Here is a 23869-nt window from a genome sequence, read left to right on the forward strand (position 1 = left end):
TCTTTCAAATAAATGGCCAAGTGAATAAAAATGCAAACTAATCTGGCAGGGTCTGTATTCACTACAGAAGGCGTGTGTCCGTGGCTAAGCACGTACAACCGGGACAGTCAGCCTCCCGCGATGCATTAGCACCCACGTAAGCCTGACTCCTCTGAACGAGTGGGCATACTAGACCCCTTAGCCAGCATCCAAACAGCGATGGCCAAACATACAGCGTAAAACGTGCATGCACAAATCAAAAGTACGCCAGAAACGGCAAGATACAAAGCAAACGATAGAACACCTGCGATACTCGCAACACACGCTCAAACATGATCATTCTCACGACACATTGATAAACATTGCATTCCCGACATATAAGTTCATAACGTGTCTACATTGGTTAGATCGCTAGATCATGCATTAGAAGGTCATCGCATACACCTAGGTTGCATTACTAACATTTCTCAGGTACCAGCTGCATATAAACTGCGTAGGCAAGTTTTGACAGAGGTTCTCAGCGCTAGAAGCACCTATGCCGACAAGACGCAGAACAGTAGGCTAAGGAGGAGGCTGGACCTAGCATCCATGAGCTGGATCCATCATTCACCAGCAGCGTGGGATCTAGATGCAGAGTTAGACCCAGAAACGGGAACAAACTCAAAGGCAGTAGTTCGAATACCAGGAGCAGCAGAAGTCACTTATTTCTCAGCATCTGGCGCGTCAACAGGAGCACCTTCCCCCTCCAGACCAGATAGCACATCCAGGTTCAGACCCACAGGAAATTCTGCAGCCATCTTTCTCTCTTCTGCTTCCAAATTCCAGCACCTGCACCTTGAAGGCTAGAGAAGCTTCAGTATCCAGAGCCCGTGAGAGGCGAATCTCAGCATCAAAAGTGCGACCCTCAACATCATAGAAACTTAAATCTCTCGAGAAATCTGAACTTGCCAAAAGCTCCAGGGAAACTCAGCAGCAGAACAAGATGCCAGAGTATATCCAAAAACAGAAGCATTTCCAGAAGCAGAAACACACCCAAATGGTGGAGCAGGCCCACAGATTGGGGGCATGGTTGCAAGTGAAGTAATCTAAATAGAAGTAGACTCTGTCCAAAGCAAAGAGCAACCCTCTTTCGGCGCCGGATCCATATGCGGAACTGCAGACCGCTTTCTCTTCTCGGCAGACCTAGGAGCAGGAAACAAAGATCCGACCAAGCGGACTCGGGTCTCGTGTAGATCTCGACCATCCGAAATCTCCTGGGAATCTGAGTGCTACTTCGGAGGGACCCCCAGGAGCAGGGTTGGACTCAGAAGCAGGGTAAGATTCAGAAGCAGGGCTTGCGTAGAAGCAAAGGCAGGGCCAGCTTTCCTCTTCTCGGCTGGCTTGGAGGCATCTTCAGCACGTTTCTTCTCCCTCAGAGCCAGAACCGCAGCAAGTGTAGCCTTAGGCTTAGCAGATTCTGGAAGAAGGTGAGAAGTCAAGAAACAAAGAAGCAGCAGCAGATCGCAAATAAAGCGACGACGAGCAACATATCAGACGACATAGCATCCGGAACCAGAAAGACTAATTTCCCTCCTCATCTTGAGGCTGGGAAGGAAAATTGGGGGCAATTGTTAGGGATAAAAAACTACATTTTTTATTACCTATGACGTGGCCGACATTGATTGGAGGAGAGCAATTAAAGAGGACCGGTGACGTGGCATATTGAGAGCCATAGGATCAAGATGCCAAATAAACCTAAGTGGGGTATTTACTTTGTCAAAGTCCACGTGAAGAAATCAACAACCATTTCCTATTCTTGTGGGGTTGACCAAGTACACAGCAGCAAAAGTAGGAGGGAAGTTGGTGGACTTTTAGACCTAAACCTAGCAGCTATATAAAGCCAAGGAAGAGCAAACCAAGGGCATCTCATTCAACGTCAACTTCACACTCTTACTCGCCCAATTCCCTCTGCCATACAACAATACTCCATTAGAAATTTTATCCTTGTATTTCCTTACTTGTTTATTTGACCTCGATTATAGTGCAAATTGGCGGGATTCTGACTCCCCCCGCGGTTGTTCCCACACCGGGTTTTCCGCGTCACCAAAAATCCTCCGTGTCATTCTTTTCACTCGTCTTTATTTCGTTATTCCTATCGTTGCATTTAAACCATAATCGGCATTAGATTAATCACTATCACTCACATAATTAATTCATAATCGGTAAATTTTTACCAAAACATTAACAATGAGTGAAACATGAAAATTAAGTAAATATTAATCTCAAATCTAGAAGCAATACCCTAAAAAGTAAAAAGTCTATATTTCATTACGCGGTATTTATACTAATATTTTATTAATTGACATCTGAATAAACTTTAGTGTATGTTTTCCAGAAATCCATTTCTGCTTAATAGTTTTGTGTAAAAGAAGCTTTTGAAATAGAAAGTAACCACAAATCCTAATGCATTTTTCCGAGAAAGACATTCTAATACCCGTACATTTATATTCTCTCAATAAGACCATCCCAAGCAGAAGGTCGCCTTAATCGGGTCACCAAAATTTTTCCTCTTAATCGCATCTTATTAATCTTGACTCACTTTCACTCTTCCAAGCAGAAGGTCGCGACTTAGGTCATCAACCCAATCATTTTTCCACTTTCCAACCACATTAACTACCCCACCAAAACCTCTCTCTTACTTTTACAATTATTACTAACAAATTATAAATAAATTAATTTTTTATATTTAATTTTGTTAATATCTTAATATTAAAAAAATGGCCCGGATAATAAATAAAAAATTAATTTTAAATCCGTATTAAATATTAAAAAAACGTAAAAAAAAATAATTACTTTGATAGACGATTATATCCAATTGAACAGTCAGTTTAATTTATTATGTGTTGAACTTCTTGCTAAACATGAAAATAAGAGTGAGACCAAGTGGCCAGAGCTTTCTTAAACTTTGACAAGATTTTGACCTTTGGCATTATTCTCACGCGAGACATAATACGCTCTTTTAAGCCAAAAAAAAGGGAGTTATTTCTGAAACGTTTCCTGAACGGATAGATATTGATACGATCCGATAACATCAGGACATAAATTCGACACAAAGTCTATGGATTGTGGTTATCAGTTAACACACTAATGGCTACGAGTATAACTGTCTTGGAAACATCTTTGCTTCTCCGGTGGATGAATGTGCTACATACATTCATTGTGTTACGTACATTCATCCTAACTCTCACACAAGATCATGGACCTCTGATATTGTCCACTACATTTCTTTTAAGAGAGATTCAACGTAAGTAGGGGCGAACCTAAAAATAAAATTTTGCAATAACGAATTCTTTTGATGTTTTATATTTATGTTAAGGTGCATATTTAAAAAAATTGGGATAGTAAAAGTTGATGCTCTTAATCATTTTCTCGGAATTTGGGGTAGCGAGTACTACCCTTTGCTACTATGTAGGTTCCCCCTGAACGTAAGTCGTTTGTTTTAATCCTGCATACGAAGCTATACTTATCCGTAAGGTGTCTTAATTATTTGTTTATCGTTTTATTTAGCTTATGTTTTTATCAATGATTAGATCACAACCTTATGATTTGATTAGCTCATTGTTAAATATTACATATAACCATAAAATGATCATATATGTCCGTCTGATCTTTGAAACAAGAATTTGTGATTTACTTGATAACATTGAATATTTCGATTACCTTTTAAATCACTCACTAAGTCCAAAATCCCATTAAACGTTCCAAGTAGTTTGGAGTGGGCTTCTTAAAGGGAAAATCCCATTAAACGTTCCAAGTAGTTTGTAGTCTCAGTCGTTTGTTAACCTTTTTATATTCATAGTGGTGAGTATGTTAATCAAACCTAAATAAATGATTGGAACGGAGTGATAATGTAGTAGTCGTACATTTGACCAATCGATTGGCTCAGTTAATTAAAATGTGATTATGAATAGTTGTACATTTGACCAATCAATTGGCTCAGTTGGTTAAAACATGTGTTCGATGCTTCGATAGTTTATGAGTTGTGTGACTCAACTGGAAAAGCTAAATAGAACATACCTTACAAATTACAATGATCTAACTTGAAAATCGAGCGTGCCGTATAGCTTGTGCGATAATCGGCTCTCACCTGTGACCTATGCTAATTCCGTCTGAACTACGAAGCAAAGAGATGTGCCCACTATTTTGTTTTAAAACCATTTTATTCAAGTATCTGAACTAAATTTCACATGTCTCGAAATTTTTTTTTTTTAAAAAAAAAAAAAAAAAACTAGTCATTATAAATCTACATTTTCTCCTACCATCTCACACTATGGAGTGAAGTAACAAACATTACACAGAAAATTTGTTCAGGAAAGCATACATCAGATATACTCCATACTACTGAGATACATAAACCGAGTAAGAAGTGATACGAGTTTTATTAAGGCGGTAATATATTATCTGAAGGAACAGGGGCAGGATAGTGAGATTGGTATCTATTCAGGTCTCCAGGATGACAAAGGGGGAGTTTCTGTATTCTTCCAGGTCATGGCAAGAGCTGCATTGGAATAGCGATCGCCCTTGACAGTATCTGAAGACACAAGGGATTCTAATTCTGTCATCTCTTCAGGAGTGAGCTTCACCGATAAAGCTCCGATATTTTGATTGAAGTTTTCGATCTTGGTTGTCCCAGGGATGGGGCACACATCCTCACCTTGGTGGTGCACCCATGCTAGGGCTAGCTGCGCTGTGGTGCATCCTTTTTTCGCTGCCATTTCGCTTACTCGCTCAAATACGAGTTTGTTTTGCTCAACATTTTCCGCTTGGAACCTTGGAAATTGCTGATAGGCATTAAATAAGCAGAAATCAATATCGAGTTGTCACAACGCAACCTTTAAGAATTAGGACTATGACCATGTAGAAAAAAAGCCAATATTACATTTACCGTCCTTCAAGGGCCCTCGTAAATGGTAGGGTAAAGGAGGTTCTAACACTGGCGGATATATATTTAGAGACACGGGATCCCGGGACACTGGAAAACTTGACATTTTTTTGCACTCAACTTATTTTGTGAAATTTAAAAAAAAAAAAAAAAAAAAACAGCTTTAAAATCTAACAGAACATTCTAAGCAATTTATTTGGGTCCAACGCTGGGTTCGGATGTACATAGCCTTACTGTTACCAGTGGAGTATTAACAGATCAATTGCACAGAGAGACTGTTTCCCAAAGTTCCATAATGGAAGCGGCGTCAAGAAATGCATTGACAGCTAGTTTAGCGAGTCATTTTCCAAGTATAACAAGAAAAGGTGGACATTTACTTTCAGAGTCAGCATAAATAAGATGTATCGGGAGAGCGGTAGTTTTTTATGACAAAATTAAACCTGTCGATAGTCGTCCTTTGATAAGCTCTCCACCAGCTTAGGTCCTGAAGACAAAAAGCCTCTTCCTAAAGGACTGTAGGCCACAATTCCAATCCCAAGCTCCCTGTTTGAAATGTAATTAAATAGCAAAGGTCAGAACGCTGAGGAACAGATATCGAGAAATTCATTTATTAACTCGTCGATTATAGATGACATTCTTACCTGCAGGTAGGAATTAGCTCTTCCTCAGCATCTCTTGTCCACAAGGACCATTCCAATTGGACTGCAGTAATGGGGTGGACTGCATGCGCTCTTCTGATAGTGGAAGCCGATGCTTCTGACAGGCCTATGTACTTTATTTTACCCTCCTCAACCAGTTTTTTTAGTTCACCCATCTATGATTTACATCGCAGCAAAAAAAAAAAGGCTTACAAGATTGGACTAGCAAAGAAATAGAAGCAAGCAAAAAAATGTCGTAGAAATCAGAAAGTATCAGCACTGTGTATATTAAAGCTGTCTCATTTTAGCATCCAGCCAACATAAACCAAAGGCAAATACTTAATGAAGAAAATGGAAGAAGATTGTACCAACCGTAATTTCAATGGGAACTTTGGGATCAATACGGTGCTGATAATAAAGGTCGATGCATTCAACATCAAGCCGCTTCAAGCTCGCCTCACATGCCTCTCTTACATATTGTGGATCACCGTGAATTTGTCTTTCCCCATTTACAACTTTGATCCCAAACTTCGTAGCCAATTCCACTTTTTCTCTCCAACCTCCTTTTAAAGCCTGCATAATTGATAATAACATCAACATAACCCTAATACCACTTCAGCTATTGGCGGAATGAATGTCCGCTAATAGGGACAATCTCTCCTCCGGAATTTAAGAGGTTTAGAAAGTTCTAGGACTAGAATATCAAAATTTTCAATCTTTTTTCTAATATACCCTACTACATTACTATCCCGTCCTCAATGCCAGAACCAAGCGAACTAGGGACGGGCGCTAGCCACCCTAGTGTACTAGACACGAAAAATATTGAAACTTATAGTTTTAATTTCCAATCTTTTTTCCTAATTTGGCGGAATGAATGCAGTTAATATATTATACAACCTATTTAATGTAGTTGAGCTTTATTATAAAGTTGTCGAGCTATGGTACAAAGTTATTGAGTTTAATAGAATAATTATTAAGCTCAACAACTTAGTAAAATAGTTCAATAACTTGTAAAATAGCTCAACAACTTTGTGTAAGAGCTCAACAACATTGAGACGTTTGTACAATGCTACTATAGAACTGGTTATAGGATAGTATTTATTGAATGAATGTGGGCTACCTGGGATGATTTCTCCTCCGGAGTTTTGAAAGTTTAGAAAGTTATACTCCGGTATTAAAATTTTCAATCTTTTTCTCATATAACCTACAACATTTCTAGCTATCCTCAATGGCGGAACCAAATGGGCTAGCAAGGGCAAACGCCACCACTACAGGATCAAAATTTTGAAATTTTCAGTTAAAATTTCCAATCTTTCTTCCTAATTCACCTAACTAGCTTCCTAGTTCACTCCCCTCTACAATTTTCCGCCCCCTAACTATAAATCCTAGTTCCGCCACTCCTCATCCCCTAAAATTTTTCGCTCTCAACTATAAATCCCGGCTCTAGGTGCATCACTTATACTCCCTCTGTCCCTGTCATTTGTTGTCCTTTTTCATATTGGGGAGTCTCAATCATTTATTGTCATTTCTATTTTAAGAATGAACTTGATGAGTAATCACCGTCAATTTATTCCACTTGTCATTTAGTAATTGGTCTCTTTCCTTGGTATTTGTGTCAAAACTAAAGGACAACAATTATTTTGGCTAGTACTCCATCATTTGTTTACCCATTTTTATTCTTCAAAACGGGATATTTTAATCAAAGGTAAAATTAAACTGGGTACTTCCAAAATATCACAAATTATAAAATGAACTGGGTATTTTAATCAAAGGTACAAATGAACAGGACGGACGGAATAACGAGCCAAAAACTGCATAAAATCGAACTGGGTACTTCCAAAACATCACAAATTATATAATAACAGACAGTCTATCAGTAAATGAGTGGTTTTATATATACATAAGACGGTCTTACACAAGTACTCCCTCCGTCCCGGTCAATTGTTGTCCTTTTGTTTTGGCACAAAGACCAAGGAAAGAGGAATAGGCCAATAACTAAATGACAAGTGAAACAAATTGAATGAGAATGATCAAATTACTCATCAAATTCATTCTTAAAATAGAAAGGACAACAAATGACTGAGACACCCAAAATGGAAAAGGATAACAAATGACCGGGACAGAGGGAGTAATTATCATCGAAATATTACCTTTCCAATTAAGATCTCATTAGTATGAGGTCCATACAAATCAGAAGTATCAAGTAAGGTGATACCAGAATTAACAGCATGATGAATAAGAGCAATCATGTCTTCATCAGGTTTAGGTTGGCCATAAAAAGCAGACATTCCCATGCATCCTAAACCTTGTGCTGATACTTCCATACCCTGTGAACCTAGCTTAATCCTTCTTACTAAAGTTGCCATCTTTTTTGTGTTCTTTCTTTAAATTAATTTAATTTATTTGTGTGATTATGTGACTGTGAAGTGTAAGTATATATACAGGGAAAGAAAATGGGGAATAGGAAGAGAATGTGTGCGTAAGTAGTGAGGTTACTGAGGTTTGAAAACAAGCAGACTTAAGTCATGCGCCTCATGCCAATTGTCAAGAGACAAGAGTTTGCCACCGTCTCGAGATTTGGCAAATGCGGGTAATTGGGTTTGAAATTATTCGGTTGTTTTGGATATGAGTTCTTTCTGGGGTATTTGAATTAGATGTGGACCATGATCGAAAAATTAAGGGTCCTGCTATACGTCGTCGACAAATTACTAAATATCGTCGACAATTAATGTAAATTTCCAAGTTTGCCTTCCATAACATAACTCCATATCCGTCTCATTGAAATGCAATTTCCGTCTCCGTCTCACTAAAATGCAATTTCCGTCTCACTAAAACACAAGTCACCGTCTCACTAAAATTGTTGAATCAAAAAAAAAAAGTCGTTTTTTCAGAAAAAAAAAAAAAAGGAGCGGTATTTGTAATTTACAACATGAACGGGAACGATTTTTACGACGATTCCAACAATGAAGCTAGTAACGAGGTGAGTTTACGATTTTGTTTTGTCAAAAATTTATGTTTTATTATCGATTGAATCCCGAATTAGGATAGATGTCTTGATTGTAGACGGAATTATGATAGAATTTGTGACGGATTTATTTGAAAATGCAAATGAAAAAAAAAAAAATAACACGGACTGGGCCTGGACGAAGAAATTTTTCGTCCAGACCAGGTATTGGACGAAAAATTCCTTCGTCCATAATGGGCCTTGGACGAAGGAATTTTTCGTCCAATACCAGGCCTGGACGAAAAATTCCTTCGTTCAAGGCCCATTATGGACGAAGGAATTTTTCGTCCAGGGCTCCAGGCCTGGTTTTGGAAGAAAAATCCTTTCGTCCAAGGCCCAAACCGTGTATTTTTTTTTTTTTCTTTTTTTTTTTTTGTTTCCGACTCGTTTTGTATAAAACATTTAAAATAATTATTTTCCGTCTTTGTATTATATTTTTTTATTTTTTATAGTTTCCGACAATTCAAATAATTAATTACCGTCTTTATATTATTTTTTTATCTTTAATATTTTCGAGTCGTTTTGTATAAAACAATTGAAATAATTAATTACCGTCTTTTTATTATATTTTTATCTTTAATATTTCCGACTCGTTTTGTATAAAATAATTAAATACCGTCTTTGTATTATAAAACAATTGAAATAATTAACTACCGTCTTTATATTAAATTTTTATCTTTAATATTTCCGACTCGTTTTGTATAAAATCACTAATTAATGTCTTTGTATTATTTTCATATTATTTGTTATTTATTCCGACTCGTTTCGTAGCAAATAATTAATTAATAACTAATTTATCGAAATGTGTGCGCAGGTGATTAACGATGGAGACGGTATTGATTACTCAGTTCATTTTACGACTACCGGATTTTTTGCATCTAGTATTCAAGCGTTTAATTGGGCATATGAGATCGGACTCCGACTCGGGTTTGGTATAAAAAGAGCAAGCAACAAGAAAGTTGGTCGTAACACGAATTTGAGACAAGATTATTTTGTTTGTCGGATGGGTGGAAAAGGTCCCGTAAATAAGGATGCCGATTCTTTAATGAGGAGTAACACGGCTACCGCGTGGTGCAATTGCAAATTTTCAATGAAAGTTGTTGAATTAGAAGAGAATAAGTGGCAGCTTGTGATGAGATCCGGGTTTCATAATCATGCTTTAACGTTGTATTGTGACGGTGACAGATACTTTGCAAAGTTTGAAGAGGAGGAGTTGGCTTATATCGATGCCGAAGTTAGAGCTCACGTTAGACCGGCAATTATTAGTGCGGGTTTGCATCAGCGGAATCCGGAAAAGTCAAGACCTAATCGGCGACAAATCTACAATCGTTCTCAGAAAGTAAGGGCCGAGGAAAGAGATGGGAGAAACCCGGCACAACAGATAAAAAGACAGAAAAATAAGTTTTTAAAAATTTAGAAAATAAAATTAATAATTTTACAACGAGTTCGGCACGGACGAGGTTTATTATTATTAATTTATTAGTTTATAACGATAACAAAACAAGACGGAAAAAATTTTATTTTAAAAAAAAAAGAAACGAGAAATTCAAAAAAAAAAAAAAAAAAAAAAAAAAACGCGAAATCTGGGCTGGACGAAGAACTTTTTCGTGCAGGGCCAGGCCCAGACGAAAAAGTCCTTCGTCCAAGACCCATAATGGACGAAGAACTTTTTCGTCTCGGCCTGGTACTGGACGAAAAAGTTCTTCGTCTGTGCCCAGATTCGTGTTTTTTTTTTTTTCGATTTGTTTGTTCAACGATTCCGTTTGATTTTCGCATAACACGACATAATCCGATTGAAATCAAAGCATCTATCCTAATTCAGTCACAAATTTGGCATCTATCCTAATTCCGTCACAAATTTACAAACTAAGCAAAATACTACAAATTTTTTTTTAATACAAATCACATTACCTTGTTGAATGTTTGAATTCGTGACGGAAATGATGCGGTCGATACGTTTGAGTCGGGTTTTTTTCCTTCAAAATCTGAGTCGGGTTTTTTTTTTCAAAATTTGGAATGTGATAGGTAGTTTTTGAATAAAAAAGGAAAATATTAGGGGGAGTGTGAGGGAGGGCCAAATTTGGAAGTTCATTAAAATTGTCGACGATATTTAGTAATTTGTCGACGACCTTTAGCAGCTAGGTTGTGAATTGGGATGGGATCGTTAGTTACGAAAGCCCAACTCTTTTAAGTGCAAATTTATCAGCAACACAAAGCCCAATACGAAAGAAACCAAAGCTCCACCTTCGGTAACCTTGATGGTGGTTATTCCTAGGGCAGAGCAAAAAATCCGATTATCCAAATTCATTCGATATCCGATCCGTATCGGATCCGAATGTTTGGATATCCGATCCGAAAGTTAAGTTTGGTTTGGATATCTGATCCGAAATCTTTGGTTTTGGTTTGAATATGGATATTAGAATTAAAACATTTGGATATCCGATCCGATCCGAAACAATAGTTTTCTAGTATAATTTCGAGAAAATAAAATTTTATTTGATATAACAACTTAATTATTATTTAAAATATTAGAGAAATATCTAGGTGGTACTTAAATTTTATGTCGAGAATATTGGAATAAGAATAATAAAGAAAATTATCATGTAAAACTATGAATATAATCGTGTTTCAAACTTAATTTTAAAGTAAATTCAAAAGTATGGATATTCGATGGATATCCGCATGCGATCCGATTATTTTGGATACCCGAACAATTGATATCCGAAACATTTGGTTTGGATATTGGATATCTAATTTCAGGATTTTTAATATGGATATCCGATCCGAACTAGCACTTTGGATCAAATACCCGATTCGTACTCTGCCCTAGTTATTCCTTCCTAGTTCCTCCTACTCAGTACTCCCTAGTTCATGCATAATTCACCTCCATTCTCGAACGATAATTTGGCCTCGCCTATCTCCACCACCGACGCTAATTTGTTAAAAAAGCTTATAATGAAAAAAAAGCTATCTTTCATTATAAGCTATTGTTTCAGGTTTCAATTAGCATTTCAGCATTCAGGTCTCTTTTCTTGTCAAAGATAGCTTTAGGCCTTGTTTACTTACCCCTCTCAAAGTGGTAGGGTGAGGAAAATGTGCAGAGGGTGGATATTGGATAAGCTCAACTAAAATAATCGCCAAAATTACACCGAAAAGAACATGGCCAATCTGTTGAGTATCTTTTTTCTGATTCAGTTTAACAAATAGCTTGTAAGTTTTGATGACTTTCACATTTAGACCAGGCAAACGAGTCAATCAGTTCAACTCATTATTTCAAGTTTAGTTCATTTTCAGGTAACTATTATCAAGTTATTATTTGTGAATTACAATCAGCTTTCAACAATAAACAATTGAATACGGTTAGATCGGGTTATGACTCATGAGTCATGACGAGTTCTATTCAACCATGCTCGGAACTTTTGCTCAAGTATATTATGTCCACTGTCACACAATCCGTATTTAGTTACTTGTATTTCAATTCTCGTACTTTCAAGTCATGTTCCGGCTTCATCAAATTTAATCCGTCATAAGCCAGTGTTTTACCATATGCTTCCGTAACAATCTATACTCCCTCGATCTCAATCATTTTTTTCATTTACATACTCACTCAATCTCAATCATTTTATTTAAAGGAATTAAATTAAAATACACCAGTTTTAAATATATGAAAATGCTTAATTCCTTAAACATGATTTATTAAAAACTATGTATCCAACTCATAAAATCTGCAAAATGAGAACCAAAAAGCAGAAAATAATTAAAAAGCTGGATTATTATTTGATTTAGGGTTCTGCATTCATCTCTAAGGCACTCTTTAATTTTCGCCTAAGAGCCAAACTCCAGACCCTTTTCATTTCACAAATTCTTATTTAAAACAGAAATAAATAATTATAAATTGTAAACAGAGATATAAGTAACAGCAAGCTTATTAAATTTAAAGCAAACTGTGTCGCAAGATCTGTAATGATTTATTTTTTGCCCTGCATACGAAGTGCCCAGCTACTCTTAATGATTTAATTCTAGGCACCAGATACCTTCAGGCAATATATAAGACCATCGTATAACGTAAAAAGAATTCTTGTTCAAGACGGACATATCCTTTTTAAAGGTAAAACGTGGCAAAGAGGGACATATCCTTTTTAAAGGTAAAACGTGGCAAAGAGAGAAATAACGTTTGCGACGTTAAATTTCTCTCTTTGCCACGTTTAACCCTGAAAAAGGATATAACCGTCTTAAGAAAAACCTACTAATAATAATTTAAGCAATCTCAGTCGAAAGATGGTGATTAAATTTATTTAATCATTGAATAAACTCATGATTAATTGGGATATTTTGCATCATTGATTGCTACACAATTAATAAAAACTCTAAAATTATTGAAATTTGTGGGAAAAAAAGCAAGAGAGATCAGATGGTAGTGCATGTAAATAAGAATTCATCATGGAATTCAGAGATGATTTATGGATGTTGTTTATCATCATTTCTCTTTGCTAATTACTTTCAAAAAAAAAATTAAAAAAAAGATTGAATTTTGATGAAAATAAATAAAACAAGAATTTGTAAAAATAAAAAGGTGAGAATCAGATAAATAAAGGGTCAATCAGCATATAACATCAATAAGATGTTAATAAGACTGGGGCGACAAACAAATATCATCACTTTTCTCACCTTAGTTATAAAATATGAACGAATTAGAATAAGACGGTTTCATGAGACGGAAAAACAATTACTAGACATAAGAAAGGTGAAGGGAGGAGAGGAAGATTAGGGTTTGTGGGATAGAAGAGGAGATTGATTGATGGAATTGAAAAGGTTTAGGAGATGAATATATAGGTATGGAGAAGTGTAAGGTGTTGCGGCTGACCTAGGTTTTCATAGGATTGTGGGTTTTTATATTAACAGCCCATGTTACTGTTGTTGTATTCGGCCCATTTGTGAGCTGTGTCGTCTTCTCAGTGGGTCCAATAGATTGTATTTGATTGATCCAACTATGCATCTCTTAGGGACACGAAAGAGATTACCTCAGTTGTCGGTAGAAATACTCTTGTTCTATACCAACAAACTATCTATCTGATGTAAATATGCAATATTATATATAATCAATATCAATACTAAATCCAGAAACCAAGAGACTTCAATATAATTAAAGAAAGTTATACAAATTAATTATACTATATAGTTTTAAATCAATAGCACGTGTAATGGATCTGATTAAGGGATCTCAATGCAAATATTATATAGTTTGGCTTAAAATTAAATTATATAGAAGCTTGTTAATTTTCCTAAATATTTGTAAGAGAATAAAATATGGTCAATTTCCTTAAAATAAAATAATTAATTAAGGTCAATTTCTTTAAAATAAAATAATTAATTAAGATGGTAAATTTTAAGGAGACTAAAAGGATAAAAAGGAACATACATCGGATGTACTACCTCCAACATTTTGTTTTTTGAGCATATATGTATTTTTTTTTTTTTTGTTTATTACCTCAAACTTTATTTGTTTTTTAGCATATTAAAATTTATAAGTTAGATTTTAATATTTTTTCCGTCAAAATTAAAAGTTAACTAAACTTATATGTAATGTTTTTGTGTTTTATTGTAATTTTTTAGAGCTTAATGTTTAAGTGAATAAACTCAAAAACTTTATAGTGAAACTCACAAAATTTAAAATAAAACTCAAAAATTTTATTATAATGCTCATAAACTATAGAATTAGAGGTAGTACATCAGATGTATAATCCTCTTCTTGGACTAAAAGAAAGAAGATGCTTGATAATTTTCCTAAATATTTATAGAAGATTAGAAGATGGTCAATTTCCTTAAAATAAAATAATTTTTATAAACATGCACACTTATGGTATTAATTATTATCATCATTAAATTATGTATTAAATTTAAAATCTATGCAATTTTATTAAACTTTATAGTTTTTTAGATGTATAGATGTTAATTATTTAACATACAAAAATATAATAAATAGGTTATAAATAATTAAAGTTAGTTTCCATAATATATAATATTGCATAATTTTTTCCATTTGATTTAATGCATAATCCTCTTAAAATTGCATGCCTAAGTAATAAAAGTAATTTCGTCAGTAAATAAAAGAATTGTAGTAACATTGGATATAGTTATATGATGGTAATCACTCATTTGGATAGTAAAAGTAACAATATTATCAGCGAGATTAGTGAAAATGGTAGAAATAACAACGGGAGTAGTGAAATAATCAATATTAATGCGGCAATAGTGAAAGTAACAATAATTACGGCGGGAGTAGTGAAATTATCAATATTAATGCGGTAGTAGTGAAATTAACAATAATTACGTCGGGAGTGGTGAAAGTAACAATGATTACGGGCAAGTAGTGAAATGTTATTACTATTGTTTCATTAATAAGAGTAAAGTATTAATAGCGGGTGTAGTGAATTGTCTTAAAATTTATTTCCGTAATGGATATGTCATAGAAAAATATATTAATGATAAATTTATGGGTTATACAACTTGAAGTAATTTTATTAACGAAAAAAAAAATTAATGATAGGTAAAGGTAGCCCGGGCAAAGCCGGACACCAATACTAATATGTATATAAACTGGCAGTAAATAAACGTGTTATAAATGATAAATGTGTGGATTAGACTAGTTAACACAATTTCTTTTCGTAAAAAATAACCGGTAGTGAATATATGTATCACAAATGTATCATTTGTCTCAACATTAACTTAATCCATTTAATTTTTTTATAATCCAGTCAAACATGTTTAAATTGTTTATTGTTAAGCAATTTATTTCAAACCCACTTAATTTATTTAACCCGGTAAATTTATTATCCCTACCAAACTTGGTAACTTAGCATCGAGTTTCTGTAAGAGCAAGTCCAATGGTGTAGCTTAGAGACTTGCTTGCAATTTCCTAAAATTGCAAGCTAGTTGCTACACCATTGGAGAATGATGTAGATATTAGCTTGGCTTAAGCTAGTAGCTTCATTAAGCTACTTGCTTAGATGGCCCCACATTAACCAAACAACCAATAGGAAATTAGCTCTATTAATTTTTTTATTTATTCTTATTATTTGATTTGCATTTTAATCAAAATCTACGTATAACTCAAATTGCTTGGTTAAATAATGTATCGAATTGTATCGCCGACTCTAAATGCTTAGTTCGAGCATACTATATCCGAATGCTACATTAAGTGGTGGTAAAAGAATTTGGAAGAAGGTAGAAAACAGAAAGTTGGCTTACTTTGCTGATGATCCAAATGCTATATCCGAATGCTACATTAAGTGGTGGTAAAAGAATTACGAATTTAATCATTGTGGATTTTCGGAAATTTTAATCATTGTGGATTTTCGGAAACCAATACTATTGATGTTCAACAAGGGCCTGTTGGAGATTTTCGAAATTTTCTTTCTAGGGATGCAAACATCCGAGATAGAAATTTGCATCACCAACTAAAAGCTGATTTAGTGGAACACATTTGGAAGTCAACCCATTTGATCGATTAATTGGAGGTGCTGTTCGACCGCAACAACTCCGCTAAGCGCTAATCAATTTTCTCGTATTTATTACATGTATTTTTAATTTGCAAAATAAAATTCATCAAGTCTTTTTATGTTTAGGAAAAAATTAATTTGACATGCGGGTCCCATCAAGCTAGTATAAAAGCTAATAAACCATTGGAATAGTTTATTAGCTTAGAATGTTAGTAGCTTAGAAGATGAGGTGGAATTGCCAAGCTAGTTCATTGTCGCTTACCACTGTACTTGCTCTAATGCGTCTTAAATCACCAATGGATGTCTGGCCGCGGGGCTCGTGTGGATTGTGTAGGAGCTAGGCTGGTTTGGAAGGGTGGGGCAATTACCCTTATGTTTGGCCCGAGCCGGCCAAATATATACTTAATTTATTTATTTTTATTTATATTATGGTGGATTGGTTAAAAGACTTTGGTCGGACCTGGTATGGGTTGGAGGCAGGTTGTGTGAGACAACCACGCAGGCTAGTGAAAACTCGGCCAATAGTTGTGCCGAGTTGTCTGACCATGCTTTCTTTATTCTACCTTTTTTTTACGTGAATAACTTTGAGTGATGTTATAACCACCATATTTGGTGCCTTGACATTTTTTCAATCCCTTTCCCCTCTCCTTATTCCAAAACTCCTTTACCCTCATTCTTCTCACCTTCAAAAGTATCTCCTCCTCTTTGTGAGGGACAACTAACATTCACCACCAACGCCACTACCACCGACCTCCACCCTGCAACCCCATCAACGTCACCCCACCCTGTCACCCACGTAGTCTTAGGATGGGAGATATAATGTTTTGTGGGGTTGGTTTTTGTTGAAGAAACTGTAATCGGAAGTTTAGGTAACGAAATAGTTTTAAAATCCATAATCACGACAGGGCTCCTAGGACTTGCATGACAACCTTAATCCATCTCAATATTCAACAAATGCACTCTATTGCAAGTGGTTTCGACCACTTTATTAACGGTCTTTAACTTAGTATCCGATCAACATTAAGAAGAGGTTTTTTACCTTTTCATCGGGTTTAGAGAAAGACAGTTAACAACAGAATTGAATTCACGATTAACTTCCTTATCATTTGGTTCAAACTTCAAGGCATGTTCAAAGTCGTAAAGGGTCTCCACGAAGAAATTCAATTTTCGTAGGGATTTCCACTTTACTTCAATCCAATTCAATTCCAAAAATTCAATTTGATCCGGTTTAAATCAGGCTCGTGTTTGAGTTTATATAATCTCAGTCCAAAAGTACGGATCTTTAGTTATATATCATTAATAATTATAAAAATTTGATATTCATAATGCACTCACATGACTATCTTTTATGTTATGCATTAGAAGTTGTGAATAATGCCCAAAAACCAAACGTAAACAATTCAATGGAACTGAGCAAGTAACTTCTAATTAATCTCTCCCACATTACAGCCACGATTACCAGACCGTGTAGATGTCAATCAAATTCAATGGCGGAAGAACTTCCCAACCACACCTCCCGTGATCATCCAACTGAGCACACCATTAATGGCGATACCAGTGTAATTGATGCCAATATCGATAAAATTACCGATACGAATACGAATACTAGCACTCGTATAATCGCCAATGGAATTTCGTCGATAATTTCCTCCGTTATTACGGATTTTGACTCCGCAGCTGCGTCTACTTCTAATAGTCAACACCATCTCTCGTCTTCGCTTGATCGCCTCACCTCTGGTTTGATTTCTTTCTTGTGCTTTTAATTTCTGATGCATTTTGAATTGTTTAATTTAGTGGCGGAACCAGGATTTGTAGTTAGGGGCGGAAATTTTGAGGGAAAGTATAAATGGAATGAGTTCAAGTTGTGAAATATCGAGAATTTTCACGGTCTTGCTTCATCTTGGGTTATTCTGAAATAGCCTCTCATGTTTTTAATTTCTGATGCATTGTGAATTGTTCAATTTAGTGGCGGAACCAGGATTTGTAGCTAAGGGCAGAAAATTTGAGAGGAAAAATTAATGGAATGAGGTCAAGTTGTAAAAATAGGGAATTCTCAGTTTTGCTTCATCTTGGAGTTATTTGGAAAAAGCCTGTCTGTTCTCTGATGATTTGTGAATTGTTCAATTTAGTAGCGGAACCACGATTTATAGTTAGGGCCCAGGGGTGGAAATTTTGAGGGGAAGTATTAGTGGAATAAGCTTAAGGTGTAAAAAGTAGAGAATTATAACTAAAAGTTCAAAAATTGTCGGCCTTGCTTCATCTTGGGTCATCCGGAACTAACCTTTTTGGGTTGCTAGTAAGGTGTGTACATCTGACCCCACCTTACCCCGCAATTTGCAGGTGCCCTTGAGGCACTGGGTGACTTGCTCTCGAGCCTTGATAGCTCCATAGTTTATTGCCCTTCAATTGATTGGCCTTGAAGGGGGGTTCTATGTGTTTGTTTTTAAATTTCATATTACATCAGGAATTAACTTGAAAGGATCCATTGATTGAGCAGCTAGTAATGATTGAGCTGTTGGAGTTAGATATGATTGAGCTGTTGGAGTTAGATATGATGCATGCTGATATTAGATTTTCAGGGTGGTATGCACTAATTGCAGTTTTGTAATTGAGCTTCCGGATTGGTTAACATAGGTTTGTGCTGTAAATAATGATTGCTTTGTGAATGTATTGGGGATGTCTTCTTTGATTTACACTGTTTAGGGCTTGCTCAGATTGGGTGTAATCAGTTGGAGTAACGGAGGAAAAATACAAAAGTAGGAGGTAGTGGTGATGATCTTGGAAGGAGAACCATGATCAAGATAGACTAATAGCTACTCATATCATATTAGACGGGAAATATAACTAACATCTCCCCTAGTTTATGGAGTAATATTACCCTATGAGAGTACTCATGCTCCCACAAGGCCACCAGATTTTCATTCTCCTTGCACCAGACATGATTTTCACTTCACAACCACCAGTTTCCTGCTTTGTTTTTGAGTTCCATTAGGCATAAACCCCGTATTAACTACCTCAATTCAAATAACCCCTTAATAGTTGCTGTCTTACTTGTCACGCTTCGTTGCTGATGACCGTGTTCAGATTTGCTTGTTGGGCTAGGAGAGTGTTGATAGTTTGCTAGCAGTTGTTGATTTGTTGTTCTTATGTATTGCAATTTTAGACCACAATCTAAGTCCTGAATATCGCTGGATGACTTCATACATCAAATGTTTTCAAATTGTAGAGCTTGACCAGCTATTGGAGGATGCACCATTTGGAAATGCCTCTTGTATGTTTTTAATTTCTGATGCATTGTGAATTGTTCAACTTAGTTGCGGAACCAGGATTTGTTGCTAGGTGCAGAAACTTTGAGGGGAAGTATTAATGGAATGAGGTCAAGTTTTAAAAATAGGGATTTTTCACAGTTTTTCTTCATCTTGGGTTATTCGGAAAAAGCCTGTCTGTGTTTTTAGTCTCTGATGCATTGTGAATTGTTCAATTTAGTAGCGGAACCAGGATTTGTAGTTAGGGGCAGAAATTTTGAAGGAAAGTATAGATGCAACGAGCACAAATTGTAAAAATAGAGAATTTTTACGGTCTTGCTTAGCCTCTCTGTGTTTTTTTTGATGCATTGTGAATTGTTCTATAGCGGCAAACCAGGATTTGTAGTTAGGGGCGGAGTTTTGAAGGAAAGTATTGATGGGATGAGCTCAAGCTGTAAAAATAGAGAATTTTCACTATCTTGATTTATCTTGGGTTATTCGGAAATAGCCTCTTTGTGTTTTTAATTTTTGATGTATTGTGAATTGTTCAATTTAGTAGCGGAACTAGGATTTGTAGTTATGTAGTGGAAATTTTGAGGGGAAGTATGAAATATGAATGGAATGTGCTCAAGCTGTAAAAATAGGGAATTTTCACAGTTTTGCTTCATCTTGGGTTATTCGGAAAACGCCTGCTTGTGTTTTTAGTCTCTGATGCATTGTGAATTGTTCAATGTAGTAGCGGAACCAGGATTTGTAGTTAGGGGTGAAAATTTCGAGGGGAAGTATTAAATGGAATGAGCTCAAGGTTTAAAAGGTAGAGAATTATAACTAAAAGTTTCAAAATTTGACGGCCTTGCTTCATCTTAGGTCATCCGGAAATAACCTCTTTGTGTTGCTAGCAAGGTGTGTACATCTGACCCCACCTTACCCCGCAATTTCCTGGTGCCCTTGAGGCACTGGGCGACTTGCTCTTGAGTCATGATAGCTTCATAGTTTATTGTCCTTCAATTGCTTAGCCTTGAAGGGGGTTCTATGTGTTTGTTTTATGTTTCATATATCGGGAATTAACCTGAAAGGATCCATTGATTGAGCAGCTAGTAACGAGTGAGCTGATGGAGTTAGTTATGATGCATGTTGATTTTAGATTTTCAGGGTGGTATGCGCTATGCAGTTTTGTAATTGAGCTTCCGTATTGGTTAATGTTTGTGCTGTAAATAATGATCACTGTGTGAATTTATTGGGGATGTCTTCTCTGGTTTACCCTGTTGAGGGCTTGCTCAGATTGGGTGTAATCAGTCCGAGTAATGGAGAAAAAATACAAAAGTAGGAGGTACTGGTGGCGATCGTGGAAGGAGAAACATGATCAACATAGACAATAGCAACTCGTATCATATTAGACGGGAAATAGTAACTAACATCTCCCGTAGTTTATGCAGTAATATTACCCTCATGAGAGTACTGATGTTCCCACAAGGCCTCCAGATTTTCATCCTCCTTTCACCAGACATGATTTTCACTTCACCACCACCAGTTTCCTCCTTTGTTTTTGAGCTCCATTAGGCATAAACCTCGTAATAATTACCTCAATTCAAATAACCCCTTAATAGTTGCTGTCTTACTTGTCACATTTCGTTGCTGATGACCGTGTGCAGAATTGCTTGTTGGGCTAGGAGAGTGTTGATAGTTTTCTAGCAGCTGTTGACTTGTTGTTTATTGTTCTTGTGCATTGCAATTTTAGACCACAATCTAAGTCCTGAATATCAGTTGAGGACTTCATACATCAAATGTTTTCAAATTGTAGAGCTTGACCAGCTATTGGAGGATGCACCATTGCCGTTCATCATGCAGCATGCTGCTAAACTATCCAATGTGAGAAAAAGAGTGTCCTCACTTAACTCTGTCTTAAGATCCATACAACGCCGTCTAGATAATATAGACAGGATGCTGTCTGTTGGTGTACCAATTGGTATGTATTCAGCTTCCCATGTCCCCTTTCAAATATTATTGTTGTGGCTAGAAGAATAAGATGTATAGAAGACTTCCATTCCTCTGTGTATTTTTAAAGTGTTTTTCTTCCGTTTTATTTAGGGCTTATACCTTTTGGCTCTTATGCTTTAAATTTTAGCAAAACTACCAACTACAAATTGCAATATAGTTGTTCATTTGAAAAAAAAAAGGTTCGAAGTTGTTAACTGTTCTAAAGTTAACAAATACATATAATTCTTATCAAACATGGCAAATGCCGCCATTAAAACATTCCTTGATGTTGAAAAGAAAGGCTAAAGTCAAGAAGATCAATGATAGTGATACACTGAGCTTATGAGTTCTTTCATTTGTCTTCCTATCAGCCTTGGTAAGTTGTGTAGCAATTGATTTCATATCGTTCACATTGTGGCAGATCAAACAAATGCAGGAGCTCTGGAGTAACTTAATAATGTCTCCTGATAACAGGTACTGTTCTATTGTTTTCTCTTGCCTAATACTCAAGGCTATTAGTACCAAACAAATTAAAATGAATGGACATTTCACTTGCCTGTGACTACGTGGTCTTGATTTGGTTGGTCTAATACCTTTATTTTTTTGGATCTAATAAATTTTTGGATATTCTCTGGTGTACTCCTCAACCTTTTCATTTTCTAAGATGTACCCCTTTTTTCTTGCAAAAAAACTTTTGACCGGCAATAACTCTTGGCTACAAGTTCAGAATACGATATATTTTTTTTTTTCAAATTGACCGTCTTTAAGAGGTCTTCAGTTTGAAAAAGAATTCACCAACGTCTCAACTCGTAGTCGGGAATTATGGTCGGTCAAAGTTTATTCGTTAAAAAAGTTTTGACCAACCATAACTACCGGCTATGAGTTCAAAAAGCGGTGGTTATTTTTTTTCAAAAAAATTACCGTTTTCTGAACTCGTAACATAGAATTATTGTCGGTCAAAAAACGAGGGGTACACCTTAGAAACGAAAAAGTTCAAGGGTACATGAGAGAATATCCCTAAATTTTTTCACTTGTATATAATGTACAAGCGGACTGTTAGGAGTTAGGACGGCAAGGCTGCATAATTCCAAGTATAAAAAGCCACTATTTGTTCCTGGTTCACTAATCCTTAGTTTAGGGCTTACTTATATCATGTTAGGATTGTATCGTGTGATTTACTGTTTCCCTGTATGTTCCTTAATTAAGGTCCAATGATTGGCTTCATATCAAACTACCAATACAAGGCCTTTAGAAAACTTTTAATGAGTTCATCCTTGAAAGTTGAAACCTTCCGTAGATTGGTTTGCGAGGGGGCCCTATTGCTCTCAAACAAAGGTGTTAGGCCATTCATTATGGAAGTAAATGGCGTGGTCAGTGAAAAGTCAAATCGTACAGTGGGAAAAGGGGAGAGGACAGTAATAAATGACTGCTTGTATGTTTTTTGTAGGACTCGTGGCTTCAGACATGTGGTATGCCTTGGAGTTTGTTTATAATAGAGAGTTAGACTACTAATATGATGAATCAATGAGATTTAGACAGACTCATTTCATAAAAGTCCTCGTGTTCATGGCAGTATTTGTGAAGTAGTGATTTGTGAAGGACTGTATGCTTTCTATTGAAAAAATTGAATGATCGTGCCACCAATAGACAAATGATCAGACTCAGATCAGCTTAAATGAGCAGCAAAAATTCATTCTTCAATTTCATTTATGTGGCCTAGTTGTTTCACAACCGTTATTATGTAGTGTTAGTTCGTGAAGTTTGTCAGCATAGATGTTTGTGATTCATATAGATCAGTTCTATTTGCATTGTCCTTGACCTCTGTCTCATCGCAATTTAAAAAGTTAAATGGTCTGGGTATTACTGTCCCTTTGAAGTTCAAGTTGAACTTCTGTTACAGACTTCTCACTTATAGTCATTTGGAAGCCTCTTCATTAAATGGCTACTTCGAGTGAGCTTGTCGTGACTTGTAACCTTTGTTACCTTAAATCTGGTGAATATAGGAATTAAGAAAAAAATGAAAATAAAGTAAATAGAGAAAGAACACACTGGAAGAACAATTGTGGAAATGAAGAGTCAAACAAATTGGCGAGCAGCGTTATAGTTTAATGCCGAGTCATTACAGAGCATCAAGCTTGGTTTAATTTTAGTTTCTTATTGATGTCACTATGAAATACTATTAACAAGATGCTGGTGACTGATGTTCCAGGCTGCCACTGCATGTACAGAGACTGTCTAGGAACGAGATCGTACACATAGCATCAGCATACACTGAAATTTGACTCTAATTGCAGTTCTCTGTTGAGCAAAACTATACTCCTCGAGTATGGCTTATTTTTAACCTAATTCTGTTTATATGCATTTAAGTGTATGTCAATTCAAGAACCTCTTTTGTTGTCGCCATTCTAATACTCGTATGTATTGCAATACCTTTGGAATTGATAATCGAAGTTACTAGTTTTCATCTAAAGAGTTCAGAATGTGAAGTTTATGGTTGAAGTCCTTGTAAGTGCAGGGTGACAGATTAATGCAAATGTTTCACTCATTATCGCCCCTCGCAGGCAATAGAGTAAAGACACTAAGTGGAGGGCAACACATTAATGCAT

General features: G+C 35.9%; 2 protein-coding genes and 3 non-coding genes across 5 annotated transcripts; 1 reads left to right on the forward strand and 4 right to left on the reverse strand.

Moving 5' to 3' along the window:
- Positions 1-4292: 4292 nt before the first annotated feature.
- On the reverse strand, positions 4293-8156 carry LOC141647099 (putative aldo-keto reductase 4). Its single transcript, XM_074455141.1, has 5 exons — positions 7689-8156; positions 5911-6111; positions 5542-5714; positions 5341-5443; positions 4293-4799 (listed from the first exon to the last, which is right to left on the reverse strand). Exons 1-5 carry the CDS (start codon positions 7902-7904, stop codon positions 4455-4457), a joined length of 1038 nt encoding a protein of 345 aa, XP_074311242.1. The 5' UTR covers positions 7905-8156; the 3' UTR covers positions 4293-4454.
- A 4646-nt stretch (positions 8157-12802) lies between these two features.
- LOC141650375 (small nucleolar RNA Z196/R39/R59 family) lies at positions 12803-12891 on the reverse strand. Its single transcript, XR_012546414.1, has one exon. It is a non-coding gene; the product is annotated as a small nucleolar RNA Z196/R39/R59 family (small nucleolar RNA).
- A 52-nt stretch (positions 12892-12943) lies between these two features.
- On the reverse strand, positions 12944-13030 carry LOC141650374 (small nucleolar RNA Z195/SNORD33/SNORD32 family). The gene has a single exon (XR_012546413.1). It is a non-coding gene; the product is annotated as a small nucleolar RNA Z195/SNORD33/SNORD32 family (small nucleolar RNA).
- Positions 13031-13119: 89 nt separating this feature from the next.
- Positions 13120-13206, reverse strand: LOC141650396 (small nucleolar RNA U31b). Its single transcript, XR_012546434.1, has one exon. It is a non-coding gene; the product is annotated as a small nucleolar RNA U31b (small nucleolar RNA).
- Positions 13207-17414: 4208 nt separating this feature from the next.
- Positions 17415-23733, forward strand: LOC141647100 (uncharacterized). The gene is made up of 4 exons (XM_074455142.1): positions 17415-17778; positions 21088-21252; positions 21685-21737; positions 23473-23733. The coding sequence occupies exons 1-3, from the start codon at positions 17529-17531 to the stop codon at positions 21711-21713; spliced, it is 444 nt and encodes a 147-aa protein (XP_074311243.1). The 5' UTR covers positions 17415-17528; the 3' UTR covers positions 21714-21737; positions 23473-23733.
- The last annotated feature ends 136 nt before the right edge of the window (positions 23734-23869 follow it).

The sequence above is a fragment of the Silene latifolia genome, chromosome 3, assembly GCF_048544455.1.
Source record: "Silene latifolia isolate original U9 population chromosome 3, ASM4854445v1, whole genome shotgun sequence".
Lineage (NCBI taxonomy): Eukaryota > Viridiplantae > Streptophyta > Magnoliopsida > Caryophyllales > Caryophyllaceae > Silene > Silene latifolia.

What these genes read in the sequence shown, in the direction of transcription:
- LOC141647099 (XM_074455141.1), bottom strand. Translation starts at nt 7,904, where the DNA reads ATGGCAACTTTAGTAAGAAGGATTAAGCTAGGTTCACAGGGTATGGAA. An exon ending in AAGTTCCCATTGAAATTACG is followed by an intron (nt 5,715 to 5,910) that starts GTTGGTACAATC and finishes TGTAAATCATAG; the next exon opens with ATGGGTGAACTAAAAAAACT. An exon ending in CAAAGGACGACTATCGACAG is followed by an intron (nt 4,800 to 5,340) that starts GTTTAATTTTGT and finishes AATGCCTATCAG; the next exon opens with CAATTTCCAAGGTTCCAAGC.
- LOC141647100 (XM_074455142.1), top strand. Translation starts at nt 17,529, where the DNA reads ATGGCGGAAGAACTTCCCAACCACACCTCCCGTGATCATCCAACTGAG. An exon ending in GCTTGATCGCCTCACCTCTG is followed by an intron (nt 17,779 to 21,087) that starts GTTTGATTTCTT and finishes TTCAAATTGTAG; the next exon opens with AGCTTGACCAGCTATTGGAG. An exon ending in GTCTGTTGGTGTACCAATTG is followed by an intron (nt 21,253 to 21,684) that starts GTATGTATTCAG and finishes ACATTGTGGCAG; the next exon opens with ATCAAACAAATGCAGGAGCT.